General features: G+C 39.2%; 1 protein-coding gene and 1 long non-coding RNA gene across 10 annotated transcripts in view; one reads left to right on the forward strand and one right to left on the reverse strand.

Moving 5' to 3' along the window:
* LOC126912125 (uncharacterized) overlaps positions 1–18,140 on the forward strand; it is a 161,201-nt gene that overhangs the window by 77,001 nt on the left and 66,060 nt on the right. The gene's annotated exons all lie outside the window — the stretch shown is intronic.
* The window catches only part of LOC118279672 (WD repeat-containing protein 7), a 111,843-nt gene that overhangs the window by 8,179 nt on the left and 85,524 nt on the right, over positions 1–18,140 (reverse strand). For 6 of the 9 annotated variants that reach the window (XM_050702601.1, XM_050702606.1, XM_050702600.1 and 3 more), the window contains 4 exons: positions 2,977–3,140; positions 1,982–2,145; positions 1,295–1,441; positions 422–567 (listed from right to left, as the gene is read on the reverse strand). In XM_050702601.1, coding sequence (XP_050558558.1) covers positions 422–567; positions 1,295–1,441; positions 1,982–2,145; positions 2,977–3,140 — 621 coding nt within the window. The remainder of the gene's footprint in view (positions 1–421; positions 568–1,294; positions 1,442–1,981; positions 2,146–2,976; positions 3,141–18,140) is intronic. The other 3 variants (XM_050702608.1, XM_050702603.1, XM_050702604.1) reach the window with 2 other exon arrangements.

An 18,140-nucleotide genomic window follows, 5' to 3' on the forward strand; every position in this document is an offset into this window, starting at 1 on the left:
TTCGGTACGAATGGGCTGGCCCGACCGGAGTGATACCACGGCCTCATAGAAAACCGATGTGAAACAGCGTTTGCGTTGTGTGAGTGAGGTTACCGGAGGCCCAATAACCCCCCTTCCCAATCTTCCCTATCCCCGATTCCTCAACAACCCTTAAATTCCTAACCCCCAAAAGGCCGGCAATGGACTTGTAATGCCTCTGGTGTTTCGAATGTCCATGGGCGGCGGCGATTGCTTACCATCAGGTGATCCGTCTGCTCCTTTACCGGCTTATACAATAAAAATGCGCTCACGAGACAGAACCAAATCCTAGAGAGCAAACTTAAAAAAAAGTTTTAAAATAACAATCTCAGTACCAAACTAAACCAAAACTCTTAAATCATGCAAAACATAAGCTTAAAATAAATAACATAAACCAACATACCTGCAGCAACCACCTTGTCAGGCAATAATACACAGTGTAGCGTGGCCAATAAGGACCATCCTTGCTTGATGTGGGCCTGCTGGGCTGCCAGCTGTTCCTCTCTCTCCTCGTCTGCTGCCCAGGATGAGGAGTTCCTGGTTGACGGTCTGGGGACAAGAGTCCCGGCAGGAATGTTAGTTATGGTGATATAAAGAAGTAGAAAATGACCCATACTACTGTACTGCTACTCAGAGACATTTAATGATTACTTAAAGTAGTCCTTAGTCACAATTTTGTATCGAAAACAATTGCTAAGGACTTGGTTAAGTTAAACATTAAATAACTCTGAGTACGGCGGCGGTTAGATTATATTTTTAATCCCGCATGGAACAACTCTTTGTGTGATCCACAAATTGTTGTTTCGGGTCCGGGTGTCATGTGTATGTGAACTTGTATGTTTGTAAACGCACCCACGACACAGGAGATAAAATTAGTATGGGTATAGGTTTTTAAGTAAAAAAAAGCCGCCATTTTTTGTCACTCTGTACGAAACCAGACACCTAAATACGCAACATATCATTTGAATTTTGATATAAAATTTAATTATACTAAGTTATTAAATCTATTTTCTTTTACTAATTTAATAAAACGTTGCCCCATACTAGGAATTTCTCCTGTGCCGTGTGTGAATTTACAAACATACAATTTCACATGCACATGACACCCAGACCCGAAACAACAATTTGTGAATCACACAAAGAGTTGCTCCGTGCGGGAATCGAACCCGCAACCCGTTGCGCGGCAGCCAGTTGCCCAGTCACCGCACCAACCGTGCAGTCAAAGCAATCAAAGAAGTTTGAAGGTTTCTATTCTATAAAAAAGGTAAATAGTCACCTATGCAGCCTCCTAATGACCTCTTGTTCGGGCACGAAGCTGGCATTGCTCATTGACATGAGTGTGTTGGCCAGGGCCACGATGGAGAGAAGGTGGTTCGTCGTGAGGGTCGTGCTCAACTCCCAGTGTAGCTTCGATGAGAATAATCTGGAAATAAGTGTGGAGACATATTTAGAAGAAGGCTTGTTGAGAAAAGTATTATAAGGCTATCGATTTTAGGAATTTTTCAGTGATAAAATATAACATTAATAGCGCATTCAGTTATTATTCAATTGAACGTCCAAAAGTATAGGCACTTTATTGTTCTAATTGAAATATAAGATTTGATTTGACTTGAATTATTAACCAAAACATTGAAATTTTTAATTGGATAAGCCCGCCACAACCTGTCAAAACCACTGCAACTCTTGAAAGCAAGGATGTACAGTAGATACAAACATGAAAACACCGGAACACTGAAGTCCAGCGCGTCCCAGGGATGTGAATAACTGGATCTCGCAACGTCAGAACATATCATTGGATTGAAATGCTTAAAATATCTCATTTTTTATTTCTCCACACCTTCTTATCGTTTAATGAAACATAAAGTATCGGATATTCGATACATTACCCCCACACGTATCGGAAATCCGACACCTAACACTCTGTATACCAAACCCTATGATGAATTAATCTTTTATAACTAACCTGGTCAACTTCTCCTGTCGAACCAGCTCAGGTGGAAGATCAGACGTGATGAGTAAGGGGTCGTCAGGAGCCGAGGCGCAGGCGGCAGACCAGCTGCCGAGCCACGTGGGGAGCTGGACAGCCATGTGGCCGTGGCGGGAGACCACGCCGAAGCAGACTGGCACCTGATAGTAGAATGAACCATTATTAACATAATCAATAGCCTGTGAGAGTCTGGTGATGGACTACGTTGGGTACCCTTTTTGTGAGCGGGGAAAATCATCCAAATACTCCCGCCTTGGATGAGGCGGGAGGGAGTGTCAGACTCTTACTGACTAAAAACCACCCCGTTCCTTCTCCTGCTTTGAGCCGGAGCCCCGGTAACCTGTTACGTTGTCCATAGCTCCGGATCAGTACTCTTAGTACGAGTTTGCTTTAAGTTGAACAATCTTCTCATTCCCTGATTCCCAACAACCCTTAAATTCCTAATCCCCAAAAGGCCGGCAACGCACTTGTAACGCCTCTGGTGTTTCGGGAGTCCATGGATGACGGCGATTGCTTACCAACAGGTGATCCGTCTGCTCGAAAAAACAAAGTCACCTTCTCTGCCCCTATGCCCCTTTGTATACTTAAATCTTTAAAACTACGCAACGGATTTTGATGCGGTTTTTTTAATTGATAGAGTGATTCAAGAGGAAGGTTTATATGTATAATACATCAACATTGCATCAATGCGAAGCAGGGGCGGGTCGCTAGTATACCATAAAAAGTCAGGTGTTTGGACTATTTATCCGACTGCGCCAGAAGGAGGGGTTATGTTTTTCGAGAGTATTATATGTATAATTATTTGGCACGCTCTGCAACCTAAACGGCTTGATGGATTTTGGCTTGAGAGGTGTCGTTAGATTCGTATTTTTGTTATTTTATCTTGTTAAAAAACTTAGATCGACGCAGAAAATTTGGATTATAATCGGTCACCTATCAATTTCGACCCTTAGAAAATAAAAACAACATACCATAGGCCTCAGCAATCCAAGCTTGGACTCGCAGACCCTGTCCAGGTCTGGGTCCAGCCCCCACGCGTGCAGCAAGGATATCAGGATCTGTGCTATTTCCATGGTGTGGGGGGGCTCAGCGAGGGACATGTCGCGGGGACGCTGCCGTTTCTGGCTGGCGTCTTCTGGAACAAAGAAGAGGGGAGGATTAGGTTTTATTTTCATATATGTTAGAATAATTTGCTCTCCACGGACTTGGGTCCGTGCCCTTGTCATACAATTATAGATTTACAGTCTTTGGAGTAATATTTCTACACAAAGTGGAGGATTAGGTTATATGGTATGTGGAGTATTTTAATAATAATTATGGTTTATGTTTTAATAATGAAAAAAATTGGGACTATAGGTAATTATTTTGAACTCAACTGCGGGGAAGACCAAAATCGGTATTATATTATCGATAGACGAGTGTTATATTTATTATTTTTCGAAATAATAATATCCATAGAACTCAATAATAGGCTAGTTTCCTACTAGTAAAAATTACATTTTTGGAAAATTCCAAAACGATATTTTCTATGAATTTTGTATGAAATGAAGTAGACTTATTTCACTTTAGAAAATTAGCTAGAAAAAATCGAATATAAAGTAGATGATCAAACCTATGAATTAAAGTTTGATCATGTTTTTATATTTTATTGTATTGATAACAAATCGAAATTATTTGTATTTGACTGAGGAAACTAGCCAATAAGTTAGGATTTATTAATAAGTCACTATTAAATTAGTTTTCCTACATTTTGTACGTAGAATAACCATTCTTTATTCAATAATTTGTAGCTTAAATTAACACAAAGCATTAATCACAAATAAGCGAAAAAAGGGATCACACTTTCAACAACAAAACAAACAAAAAACACAAATAGTTCGAGAAACAAATCACAGATGGCGTTACTCTCTAAAATAGTAAACTCGAGACAAGACATCGACATTTCCGCAATGAATTGACATTATATTATTATTAGTACATAAGGACGGAGTGTCACAATACCGCCGGGCAGTGGGTTCGGAGCCGTGCTGCGTGATTCCTATGTCGCAACGTTTACTATTAATGCCTCCGGTGCAACGCGGAATGTAAAGTATAATGTTTATTGCGAAATATGTTAGTTTGTCTGTCCGACTGTTTTGTTGATTGCTTGTAGATTAGGTTCGATTTTCGTGTCAGGTAATGTCAAGATTTGCGATCTATGGTGGTTATGTTTATTCAGTGTTACTTGGGCAAGTAACACTAAATGAAAAGTCCCTGGTTTGATTCCCGGATCGGGCAAAGTATTCCTGAGATTTTTTTCGATTTACCGATAATTTATTAGTAGTAGCACGGAGTCTGGAATTGTGCCTAGTATAATGGCAATAGACTCACCCCCTATTACATGGGACTTATAGATCGTGAAAATGGGTGTACAGCGGTATAGCGGCATTACGTGCCGTAATGTGCACCTCTGCCTACCCCGTTCTAGGATAAAAGGCAATACGAGTTAAAATATTTAACTGAATAAAGTTAAACTGTTTATAAACTACACCGGTTAGTTTACGATCGTGATCTACCGATATTCAAATTGTATCCGCTTCCTTGATATAAATTTAGTTTGAAATCTGTTAAATACATAAACCGGTATAGTTTATGTACGTTGTTTGTTTTTTATTTAAATTTATTTTTGGAGTTGTTTGTTTTATTTAAATCTCTACTTATATACTAATTGTGGGAAAAAGTGTGGGAGAGCCATGCTTCGGCACGAATGGGCCGGCTCGACCGGAGTGATACAACGGCCCCGCAGAAAACGGACGTGAAACAACGCTTTTTGTATTTCGTTGTGTGAGTGAGGTCACCGGAGGCCCGATTCCCCTCTTCCAAATCCCCGATTCCCCGACAACCCTTAAATTTCTAACCCTCATGCTGGAGCTATACAACCTACATAGCTCCGTCCCTCTTGCACTGCTTAGTGATCGACCATTCTGACACAATTGTAATAGCAGACTAAGGCCCCAGGTGATACGTCTGCTTGTTTACCAGCGAGACAAGAAAAAGAAGAAATTTGTTTGTTTGAAGGCGCTAATCTCCGGACAAACTGGTCCGCTATGAAAAAATCTTTTTGTGTTGGATAGTACATTTGTCGAGGAAAGTTATAGGCTATACAAACATCACGCTACAACAAAGTCCAGTAGTGGACTGCTACGAGGTGCTGTAAATAATGTTTTACATACTTTCATTATGCAAAAGCTTTAAAGACGTTAGCCACCCATCTATACATGGGCCGTGTCATATATAACTTAACCTTAGCAAGGACTGTACCTAAACAAGTTCTTAATTATATTCACGGAAGACATAATTAGGAACTAATTTATGAATACGAGTATATTCCGGAACCAAATAATAAAATAAATTTTATTTATAAGTATGTTTAACTTTTATTACGTTTAAAACCTTAATTTAATTATACGCACATTGTACGAGTGGGCGAAGGAACAAATAAGGAAATTATTTATTGTATAAATAATCAATTTATGTTATTTCCTAACGATAAATTTGTAAATGCGTAGCGAGAGTAGTTCCATCTCAGTTACGATTCTCGAGTCAGTCAAGGTTTTCCGTTATTAACTAAAAGTCACAGGTAGATTATTTTAAATATTAAACACGTATTTTTTATTTTCTTACGGAAACAAATATTTTCGAATATACGTCGATTTGAAATATCGTGTGACGTCACTTCTAGGTACATTTTATAAGTAGAAATGACGTATTTGTATACTCCTAAACTTTGATTCGTTTTATCTAAGTATTGTTATCATATATGACAAAATAAAAAAATACGTGCCTAATATTTTTTCATTACCTAACTGACGGACTAAATTGATTTTTAATTTCATCCTCGTCATCATCCCTATTATCCGCGCTGCTAACTAGTAAATCTAAAATCCCAAAGGTATTGGTATTATAATAGGTACCACACCTATAAACTATGGGAATATAGACAGACAGACAGTTGAAAGATAACAATTATTATGTAAGTCGAAGGCTGAGCAAGATCCAGGCACGGCTAGATTTGAACCACTGTTCAAGTTTAAACAAAAGGATTACTTACTTCTAGTTAGAAAATAGAGGACGGGAATCACCTACTTGTGCGCACGAAGTCGCGGGCAGAAGTTAGTCATTTATCACCACTACAAAGTAAAAAACAAAGTCGCTTTCTCTGTCCCTATGTCCCTTTGTATGCTTAAATCTTTAAAACTACGCAACGGATTTTGATGCATTTTTTTAATAGATAGAGTGATTCAAGAGGAAGTTTTATATGTATAATACATGCATAATATATCACCATTGCACCGATGCGAAGCTGGGGCGGGTCGCTAGTAAGTAATTGACTGCACGGTTGGCGCGGTGGCTGGGCTACTGGCTGCCGCGCAACGTGTAGCGGATTCGATTCCCGCACGGAGCAACTCTTTGTGTGATCCACAAATTGTTGTTTCGGGTCCGGGTGTCATGTGTATGTGAAATTGTATGTTTGTAAACGCACCCACGACACAGGAGGAAATCCAAATGTGGGGCAACGTTTTCTTAAAAAACCGGCCAAGTGCGAGTCGGACTCGCCCATGAAGGGTTCCGTAGCAGCAAGTAGATGACATAATATCAAAGTTATAAAATAACTTGGTTTTGTATAGTGTTTGTATGAACGACAAAGTAATATTTGCGGTTTTTGAAAATGTATTATTTCTTAAAAACTAATAATGATATCTCGTTCAAACCAATTTTAGTTGAAAGTTTTCATTGAAATCTACAGCATATATTTTTTTTAGCTTTCTCACTCTCTTATTTTAAAAGTTAGAGGGGGGGGAGACACTCATTTTTCCATTTTGGAAGCGTCTACCTTTCAAACGTTTCATTTTGAGGAAAAATGGTTTTAGGAACCTTAATGCCTTTTTTAAAGACCTATCCATAGACACCCATCACGGATATGTTAGCTGAAAAAAAATTTTTTTTTAATCAGTTCCATGTATGGAGTGCCCCCCTTTAATTTTTAAATTTATTAATTTTTATTCAAAATTCGAATAGCGGTTATCCAAATACATCAACCTACAAAGTTTCAACTATGTAGGCCCAACAGTTTCGGAAATAAATGGCTGTGACATACGGACGGACGGACAGACAGACAGACAGACATGACGAATCTATAAGGGTTCCGTTTTTTGCCATTTGGCTACGGAACCCTAAAAAAGGTCATTCAACATCACATTATATTAAATAGGAGCCGAACGATGGATGAAACAGTAGCTAATACAATACAAAATTAGGTCTTATCTGAACCTTCTCCCAACAAAGTTACAATGCCTAGATTTCTAGACACAATCTAGCCCAGCCTAGGTGATCTGCGGCCAGCATAATAATTACATCACGCCGTATATTTAACTTAATCAAGTTTATTCAGGTCAGTAAAATAGTTACATTTAATTTATAGCTTAGATCTAAAGAAAACTACTTATTTTACTGGTAGGATTTAACAGTTTTTTTGAAGGGGGAAAATCATTCAATGACTTCTCCCGCCTTGGGCGAAGTGAGAGGGAGTGTCAGACTCTTACTGACTAAAAACCACCCCGTTTCTATTTCTGCTTTTCGAACCGGAGCCCCGGTAAGTAGTCTGCAGCTTCGGATCAGGCATCAGCCCTACTAGGCCCCACTTAAAATGTAAGTAAGTTTTTCACTATTGCTACATTATGTCTATTGTATGCTCTTTTGTCTACGGGCTGTTGTTTGTAAACTTTCTTTATTCCTTTTTAAAATACCGGCAACGGACCTGTAGCTCCTCTGGTGTTGCAGGTGTCCATGGGCGGCACTGATCGCTTACCATCAGATAACCCGTCTGCTCGTTTGCCCTCTATTCCATAAAAAAAGCTTTACCGGTTAATAAAGGTATTATTCAACTTTTATCTTTTTATAATTATTTTCCAACAGAAAAGATAGATGAATGTAGACGAAGCGAAAGAGGTATGACAGAACCATGACATTTGGCGTTCTACTGCCTCCGCCTACCACAATGAGACAAATGCTTAAGTTTACATAAGTAACGTGGAAAATTGCACACAGGTAAAACCGGAGTACAGCTGACTCATAATACGTAACATTATGATAAGAGTGCGTACGCGCATACACCTTGACATTTACGCAACTTGTTTTAACGCAGTCTGCGCATGCGTGTGTTAGCACACGTCATCAACAGGTGACGTGTATTTAATATTTATGATAAAGTACACAATAGGATAACGTTTCATATCACATCAACAGCCTATAAGTGGCCACTGCTGACCAAAGGTCTCATCTCGAGCGGAAAAGGTTTCAGCATTAATCACCACGCTTGCTCCATGTGGGTTGGTGATTTATAATCAGAAATTATAAGTCCAGGTTTCCCTCACGATGTATTCTTTCACCGTATGGATATGGTTTGTGCCGTGCTTTTTGCTTGTTCTTCTCCAACCAAAGCTACACTTTGGAACGAGCCCCTAGTTTCACTGACAGGCAGACTGACGGACAATTCAATTAGACGTTTCAAATCTATACTATATACTATAATATTATAAAGCTAAAGAGTTTGATTTTGATTGATTGTTTGTTTGTTTGTTTGAACGCGCTAATCTCAGGAACTACGGGTCCGAATTGAATAATTCTTTTTGTGTTAGATAGTGCATATATCGAGGAAGGCTATAAAGCATCCCGCTATGGCCAAGAGGAGCCAAGCAAAGCGGGTGAAACAGCGCGGAAGTAGCTAGTTTAGGATAAATTGAAATAAAGCTTTGACTTTTGTCTCGTCTTAAATGAGTCTGTAAATCAGTCTTGGGCAGTATTGGGTTTATCTTCAGCAACAGCTTGTGACAGTTCGAGTTCGCTGTCGTTTCAATCTCGTTAAACCTAAAACAAACTCGTACTTAGCCCTCAAAATAGTTACGTTGACAAATGTATTCTTCTCTACCATCAAGCCACGACCAAATACCTATGGGAACAGTTAAAACACCGATATTTTCCTCACAGTCATAGACGCTTATAATCTAGTGTTACAATTACATGAGAACAGTGAATGTTTCACGTCAATGGCATGTGAACACTTGCCCAGTCAGTGTCCAGTCAACTGATATGGCTAGCTGTCACCTGATCTTTGAGGGCGTCCGCTAGGGATGGGACATACTCAATGGAATGGTTTATCGATAACATTTTTTTAAACATTGCCTCACCCTAGGATTTTCTCGTGTGTCGTGGGTGCGTTTACAAACTTACAAGTTCATGTGTGAATTTGTGGATCACACAAAGAGTGCTCCGTGCGGAAATTGGATCCGCTATGCATAGTCCGGCAGCCAGATGCCCAGCCACCGCACCAAACATTGATTAAAAATAGGGTATCATATTTTATTTATAACCGTTTTTGCGTACATACATACATAACGCCTGGACTCGCCTGTCTCCCAAGGGAGTAGGCAGAGGCAGTCGAACGCTAATTGCTACGGCTCTTACATACCTCTTTAGCTTCATCAATAGTCATCAGTCTTTTCTTTTCATTTAACAAACATCATTTATATTTTTAGTAGTTAGATAGACGCAGCAGGATTTTCTTATTTGATAATAATTTGTGGTTAGAAGATTTACTTAGTCTTGCGGTTTTCTTTATATCGGTATTTGATCAATAAATGTGTGAACAGTTTAAGTGGCCGTAATAATAGTAATCTGCGTACATTATCATGATATTTATTCTTTATTCTAACAAATTTTTCAGATTCCAACTGTTCTGTGACGTAATCATATCAACAGCCTATGATAGTGTCCACTGCTGACCAAAGCTTCTTTTCACACGGAGAAGGTTTGAACATTAACACGCTTGCTTAATGCGCGTTGACGTTTTCCTTTAGTATAACACCTAACTTCTAAACTCCTAATACGTGAGTAAACCGTAATAAATTTTTTTGTTACGTCATCTCAAGTTCTAATGATAGTGTTAGTGACCATGTCAGTTTAAAAACTTATGTCTCACGATAGTTATTATAAAAAAATATTAATAAAAACAAAACATCGATATATAACGCCCCATCCCTAAGAACCAGTGTGGGGCCTTGCACTTTAAGAAAGTAGTCGGCACCGCCTCGATGCCCACACCAATCAGCTGGCGACAGTATCGACCTTTAGTTTAAACCTTTTATTAAATTAATTATACATTTTATCTCGACTTGTATGTCATATTCGAACCTTGGTCAGATCTGTAGTCAGAGAGGTAGAGGGCAGAGGGACAATGTTAAAGACTTATTATCCACATAGAAGGCTTATAATAGATAAAAAACCAATCACAATTTACCTTGACAAAGGAATCGAACCTACATACCAGCGCCTCACAGAAAACCGACGTAAAAAATACGCTTGCGTTGCATTTTCATCGTGTCGTGGGTGCGTTTACCGGAAACATACCCCAAGTTCACATACACATGATCACCTAGATTCCCGGAACAACTCTTTAATTTGTGGATCACACAAAGAGTTGCTTGTGCGGCAATCGAACTCCGCTACACGTTTCGCGGCAGTCATTGAAGACTTATCAAGTGTCACACGGAAGACGGCTTTTTTAATGATAGACTAATTACAATACCTACAAACCCAGCCTTCGATATCTACACTAATCTAGACAATTAATTTACCACAACGAAAAACAAAAATGATAGCAACGAAAAAAATACATATACCGGCCGAATTGAGAACCTCCTCCTCTTTGGGAAGTCGGTTAAAAACACGCTAAAACGACATAAAAAAAGAAATCAATCACATTTTTTCTTGACAAAAGGAATCGAACCTACAACCCAACATTGGACAATCATACTTATAACTACACAACCAACTTGTTCTACAAATAACTCGTTCACAAAAACGAAAAAGAAAAAAAATCTATTGCACATTTTTTTTTAACTTTCAATGCTAGCAATAGTGATGTGCCGATTTATCGATATGCGCAAAGGTTATCGAGTAACTGTTGTAATCGATTTGCGGCGAGATAATCGCAAATAATTGCATGGGAACTAGACATACAAGGCGCAGCACATGAAAGTATACTAAACTCTTAAGATTATCAGACGATTTTTTACTTTATTGCTCAAGAGATTATGGTTGAAAATTGATTGAATTTTAAAGGTATACTTTGATGTGATGTTGTCCTATATAGCATATTAAGCTGTACTAATTGTCAGATGATTTTAAACTTTATTTCTTAAGAGAGATTAAGGTCGAAAATTGATTGAAGTTTAAAGGTATACTTTGATATGCTGTTGTCCATACAAGGCTTTGTATAAAGATACTAAGATTTTGAAAGGGTTAATAATTGGAAGACTAATGTATTGTTCTGGCGATTGCGGGTTCGATTACCGTGTTTTGAGGTTATTAAGTTTGTTAATAGCGTAGCTTTACGCTTTTTGGTTCCGTAACATACACATTGAGGGAGCGTGACTGCCGAAGAAGAGGTTTCGGGTTCGATTCCCGGAAGGACCAAAACATTATAGGTAAAAATGGTTGGTTTTCACGTCTCAGTAATAGTAGACAGGGATTCTGCGTGCGGCGTGTCGCATTCTGCGTGCGCCTCATAGAACCATCAGACCAACACAGATAGGGCCCAGCAGGGCGAATGCCTGATCCAGCTGCGGACTACCTAGCGGGTTTATCGGGGCTACAAAGTAGGAACGGGGTGGTTTTTAGTCAGTAAGAGAGGCAAAAGTGTCAGACACCCCCTCTCGCCTCATCCAAGGCTGGACAAGTCATTGGATGCTTTTCACACCTTAAAAAAGGGGATTCTGCGTTAGTACAAAGACAGTTAGTGCCAATAAAATTTTGTTTGACTCGGGAATCGAACCCGTACCCTCAAGCTAGACCACCAACCTTGCGATTACAACAACCAAACACTACCTATTTATTTCAAATCACCTCAAAAACTCATCTCAATACATTAAAAATTAAAACTACTTTAAACACAGTCCAACGTAGGTAGGTATAATTAAAATGAAAATTTCAAAAACTGCCACTACTTACCCATGTGAAGTAGGGCGCCACTGTCTCACGAGACATTACATTATGTACCTCGTATATGTAATCAATTATTGCACATACAATACAGAACACATCTTGAGTTGAAGATTAAAGATGGATTTTGGTTCACATGATAAAGGCAAAGTTAAAGTCAAAATTATTTATTTCACTTTAATATTTTTGCTTTAGTGGGCCATTCGGACGTAGCTGATTTTTGTTTACGTCCGAATGGCCCTTTGGATTCGATTTGGGCCATTCGGACGTAGTACCAAATATAATAATATTAATAACGTCAGTCTGTCGGTCAGTCCTCTAGTTGCTCTATTTGCTCGTTCCAAAGTGTAGATTCCTATGGAGAAGAACGAGCAAGAAACTCCATAGGTTACTCTTTTTCTATCAGATTCACAATACAATTCTTGGCATGGTATTATAAGTAGCTAGAAAAGTAGTTCAGATTTAAAACCTACACTAAAGAATAGACTGACTCGTTGGCCGAGTGGTTGCAAGTGCGACTGCCGGGCAAGGGGTCTCGGGTTCGAATCCCGGGCCGGGCAAAAATTACTGGCCTATTTTCGGTTTTCCAAAAATTTCGCAGTAGTAGCCAAAATCATAAATTAGAAGGACTTCCCAATCCCGGACTCCTTAACAACCCTTAAATTCCTAACTAACACTTGTAATGGTTCTGGTGTTTCAAGTGTCCATGCGCAGCGGCGATTGCTTACCATCAGGTGACCTGTCAGCCCGTTTACCGGCTTATACCATAAAACAAGCATCTGGGACCGCGGGCCCAGTTGCCGGATTCCTCCTTTAATGAAGCCAGTCGCTCGTTAATTCACACAATATCACCTAAACAGTTCACATATAATACAAACTAGTTTATATGTTGAAGGCTATTGAGTCTATTGTCTTCAAATATATTGTTTTATATTGCAACAACATCAGTATTGAGACATCTAAAAACGTACAAAAATTTTATGTAATGTATTTTAATATGAACATCTACACTTCTGTAAAGCACAGGGTAATTATGATTTCGGAGCTGCGGACTACCTAGCTGGTTACCGGGGCTCCGGCTCGCAAAAGTCGGGAGTAGGAACGGGGTAGTTTTTAGACGGTAAGAATTTGATACTACCTCTGGTTTCGCCCAAGGCGGGAGGAGACATTGCGTACACTCACGATCTATCAACATGTCAATCACTTATAAAAAAGGACCCGATAAACCAGCCAGCTTAAAAACAGGCCCTCTGGATTCCGACATTATTTCCTTTTTACCTGTAAATTATCATTACACCAGATGTCATCATCACCTCTCATTTTTAACCGACTTCCCATGGAAAAGGAGGAGATTTTCAATTAGGCCGGTATGTTTTTCACAGTATTCACCCTCCCAAAAAACAATAAACCGTATGACCTTAAACAATCTCATGCAAAAATCTCAAATTAAACACAAACACAAATAAAACATAGAAAGAAAACATATAAGGAAACGTTACGCCATTATTTAAACCAAACACAGCGGCTAGACACGAAGTTGTTGAAAAAGTTGCGCGTGCGCACCGGACAGTTGTTGCGTCACTCGAACTTGCACTTGATACGAGTACAGGGCTGTCAACTTTTATTTTTATTACGCGATGGTTTTTTTTTTGTTTTTGACAGTTTTTTGTGACAACAATGTCATGTATATAATTATTTAAATTATTAGAGCCTTAATTTTAAGAATGTCCTAGCTTCTACCAGCGGCTTTCCCATGGGATAAAAAGTCCTATCATAATTTTATCATGGGATAAAAAGTCCCATGAGTCCTGTCCCATATCCTATCATCCAAGTCAGTTAATACTCTTTCTGTATACTAAATTTTATCAAAATCCGTTCAGTACTTTCAGCGTGATTGACGGATAAACATCGAACAAACAAACTTTCACAATTATAATATGGGTCCTGCAGTCCCGTGGGATAAAAAGTGTCCTATGTGTTATTCCAGACCATAATCTACCCCTCTTCCAAATTTTATCCCGATCCCTATAGCCATTTTGACGTGATTGAGTAACAAACATACATCTTTTTGAAGGTGAAAGTCATCCAATGTCTTTTGCGTTGGGTGAGGCTAAAGAATGTCAGGCTCTTATTAACTAAAAACCACCCCGTTCCTACTCCCGCTTCGAGCCAGGTCCTCGGTAACCCGCTAGGTCATCCGCAACTCCAGGTTACATAACTCTTGGCCTATAAATCTACCATTATACCATGTCAATACCGTATAAAATTTAACCTATAGTCCAAAAACCAGTTGGTTACAATGTGCATTGTAGACTTAGCATACAAAGAAACTACGAGTAACTTTAGACATCAATTTCAACCAGTTTTTTGACTCAATTGCGAAGTACAATCCAAGTGTGATCGCGCGCCCCTCAAAGAGCCATCAGACCACCACAGATGGGGCCCAGTAGGTAGTAGCTGATGCCGACCTGGAGCTACCGAGGACTGCTTAGCGGGTTCCGGGGCTCTGGTTCAAAAAGTAGGAGTAAGAACGGGGTGGGTTTTAGTCAGTCAAATTCTGATACTCCCCTCTCGCCTCGCCAAAATGGGAGAATTCATTTGATGACTTTCTCCCTCAAAAGAAGTGTGATTGAAAAAGCAGTTAATACTATCAGGAAGGCCGTGGTATACAAAAAAAATAATAATCATTTGTCCGCAAATGAATCATCACCTGATGATAAGCAATGCCGCCTATGGGCACCAGAAATTTTAGAGTTAAGAGCGTTGCTGGCCTTTTAGGGATTTGGGGATAGGGGAGATTTGGATCTTTGAAGAAAACTCATTAACCGAAAGTACCCCAGCATTATCACATAGTTATTCACTATAATATATGTATCTTAATGAAGTTGGCTACCTTTAACAAAGAACATTAACATGTCATTTATAAAGATTACGCGAGCAAAACCGCGAAACAAAACTAGTATTACCATAAAAAACAAACTTAAGACAGTCTATCTGTCAGTCCGTTGACAGACAAAATTATAAAGCCAACTAAACTCGATGATATTTAAAGATAAATGAGTTAACAAAGCATTTGGACTAGTAATTCGCATTCTTAAAGTTTGATCTGATACGAGTCGCTTTTTAAGGAAGATATCAAGGGTATTTGCTAGTGTAATGCAACGTCACGCCTTTTATCCCCGAAGGAGTAGGCAGAGGTGCACATTACGGCACGTAATGCTGTACAATGTACACTTACTTTTCACTATTTGTGTTATAAGTCCCATGTAATAGGAGGTGGTCGAGCAACAAGTGCGACTGCCGAACAAGAGGTGTCGGGATCGATTCCCGGTTCGGGCAATGTATTACTGGGCTTTTTTCGGTTTTTCTTAGTAGTAGCACGGAGTCTAAAATTGTGCCCAGTATGTAGCAATAGGTTCACCCTCTATTACATGAGACTTATAACGCAAATGGTGAAAAGTGGATGTACATTGTATAGAGGCATTACGTGCCGTAATGTGCACCTCTGCCTACCCCTTCGGGGATAAAAGGCGTGATGTTTCATGTAGCAGATATTTATATAAAAATCCTTTCACTATGAAGGCAGATAATGACGTATGTCTGTCTATATGTATGAATGCGCATGCGCCGGATCTTATATCAATCACTGTATGGCCTACTTCCTTATATATTAATACTTGGAACTAGACATAAAAAAACCAACATATAAACACACTCCTAAAACTACCACAACCACCTTTAACACACACAAAATAAAGACGAAAATCGTATAACAGAACACAGAAAGAACTGCAAAGAAAAAAATTGTACAGAGGTATTCATATTACAAAATTATTTTTGCGGGCTGAAATTTTCTGTATCGACTTTATGGTAGAAGACATAAAGGTGATTTTATAGTTTCAAGACTTGTATGTAAGTTTGTTTGTTTGAAGGCACTGTCCTCATGCAAGGTTACCTCTGGTACCATTGGGTCCGGCTCTGACCATGATGAAGGAATGCGGGGTGAAAGGCGCCAGGAGGAGGGGGGGGGAGGAAATGTACCGATCATATCAGCAGGAAGCATGAATGGGAGTGATTGATTGCAATTATGATAATGGTAATGTAATTTTTTAATTATTAATTTTGGTTTTGGGAGTTAGAAATTTTTGTAACTAGTAACGAGAGTTTGACTGCACGGTTGGTGCGGTGGCTGGGCAACTGGCTGCCGCGCAACGGGTAGCGGGTTTGATTCCCGCACGGAGTAACTCTTTGTGTGATCCAGAAATTGTTGTTTCGGGTCTGGGTGTCATGTGTATGTGAACTTGTATGTTTGTAAACGCACCCACGACACAGGAGAAAATCCTAAAGTGGGGCAACGTTTAAAAAAAAATGGCTTAATAGAATATATTAGTTGATTAAGGAACAATGCATGATAGAGACCGGGCAGCACTCTAGTAGATTCTTCAATTAAAACAAATTCAACCTTTTAAAACTGCGATGGGAAATGGCAGTTTATGAATGCTTTTCCACCAGAGATGTGCTATGCTACGTTGCTGTGGATGCGTTTGGCTTCCACCAATCTTATTCATTGGTACGCATAGCTTAAATTGGAAACAGACTCAGCTAAGCTATGTTTTTTATATGGAAAGATGCGTGCTATGGATGGCTTCCCTAGCATAATCGAGCTACATCATGTTCATACTCGATAGCTGCGCATACTATCGATACATCGCATACTCAAGTTCCACTTCTCCCTACGCACTGCATACACAACATGGTTTCAGTGGAAACGGTCATATAGTTTCACAGTTTAGCTATTACATCTTCGTAGCATAGCTACATAGCACATACATTACAATACATTGTCACTAGCTGTTAATGAGGAGACACAAAAAGAATAGCGTCCGCCACTTCAAATAAAATATTAAATCTGTCGACAAGTTATCAAAATTCCTATCACTGCAATTACATAATAGACAATGAATGATTAATTATAATTAAATCTGTAGAATTGAATTCGCTAAGCCGATGTTCAGAATTAAGTGGAGCAGAGTGAACGGCAGGCGTGACTAGTGCCTGCCATGTGGAAATTAAATGCAGTAGGTTCACTTTGCGTAGGTAGTATAAAACATAACCCTCCTTCTGGCGCAGTCGGGTAAAAATAAGAAGAAATTAGCATACGAATCTAAATAATAATAACATTCATGTTTATCTAGGGCCCAAAAATCCAAAAGAATCTGTCCTCCGAGATTGGGAAACATCACACCGTTTTGTAAAAAAATAGTATTCAAGTATTTATTGCATTCATAATGTACACAGGTTTTAGAAAATACAGTATTTAGTCACAATTATGGACCTGTCGGGCACAGCAAAATATAAAATTCGTAGGAGAGAGGAAGGGCTTTTAATATTAAGCTTTATGTAAGTAATCGCTAGTTTATTGTATAAAAGGAAATTAATATGCGAACTTGAAATGATCCTGTCCTCTTATTTCAATCGCTGTTCGTGAGTCTCGCTTAAACTCCACAATGGCTGAACCGATTTGGCAAACTTTGGTCTTGAATTATTTATTAAATCCAGGTAAGGTTTAAAAGGAGACAAAATTATATTTTAGGCGGTACAAAGTTTGCCGGGTCAACTACATACATACATTCATAACATCACGCCTCTCTCCCATAGGGGTAGGCAGAGACAATGGAACATCAATTGCAACGATTCCTACAAATGTATGTAACCTAGGCTTTTTTTTTAATATGGGACAAGCCCGCCACAACCTCCCATACCGCTGCAACTCCTGTAAGCCAGAATCTACAGTAGATACAACCATGAAAACACCGGAACACTGAAGTCCGGCGCGTCCGCGCGTCCCAGGGACATGAATGACTGTCTTGGATCCCACAACGAAACAAATCAGAAGATGTTATTAGAGGAGAAGAAAAAATGTAACCTAGGCTACTTAAATAAGTACAATAAAGCATATTTAAATAAATAAATACAATAGTCCTTCTGTCCTCCCCTGTGCAATGGCGTGACCCACTCCGAGCACTCAACAATGGACGCTAAAACATGGTACCACGTTAACTCCTTGCATTATCTAACCGACGTGAATGGGCGCTGA

The sequence above is a fragment of the Spodoptera frugiperda genome, chromosome 22, assembly GCF_023101765.2.
Source record: "Spodoptera frugiperda isolate SF20-4 chromosome 22, AGI-APGP_CSIRO_Sfru_2.0, whole genome shotgun sequence".
Classification (NCBI taxonomy): domain Eukaryota; kingdom Metazoa; phylum Arthropoda; class Insecta; order Lepidoptera; family Noctuidae; genus Spodoptera; species Spodoptera frugiperda.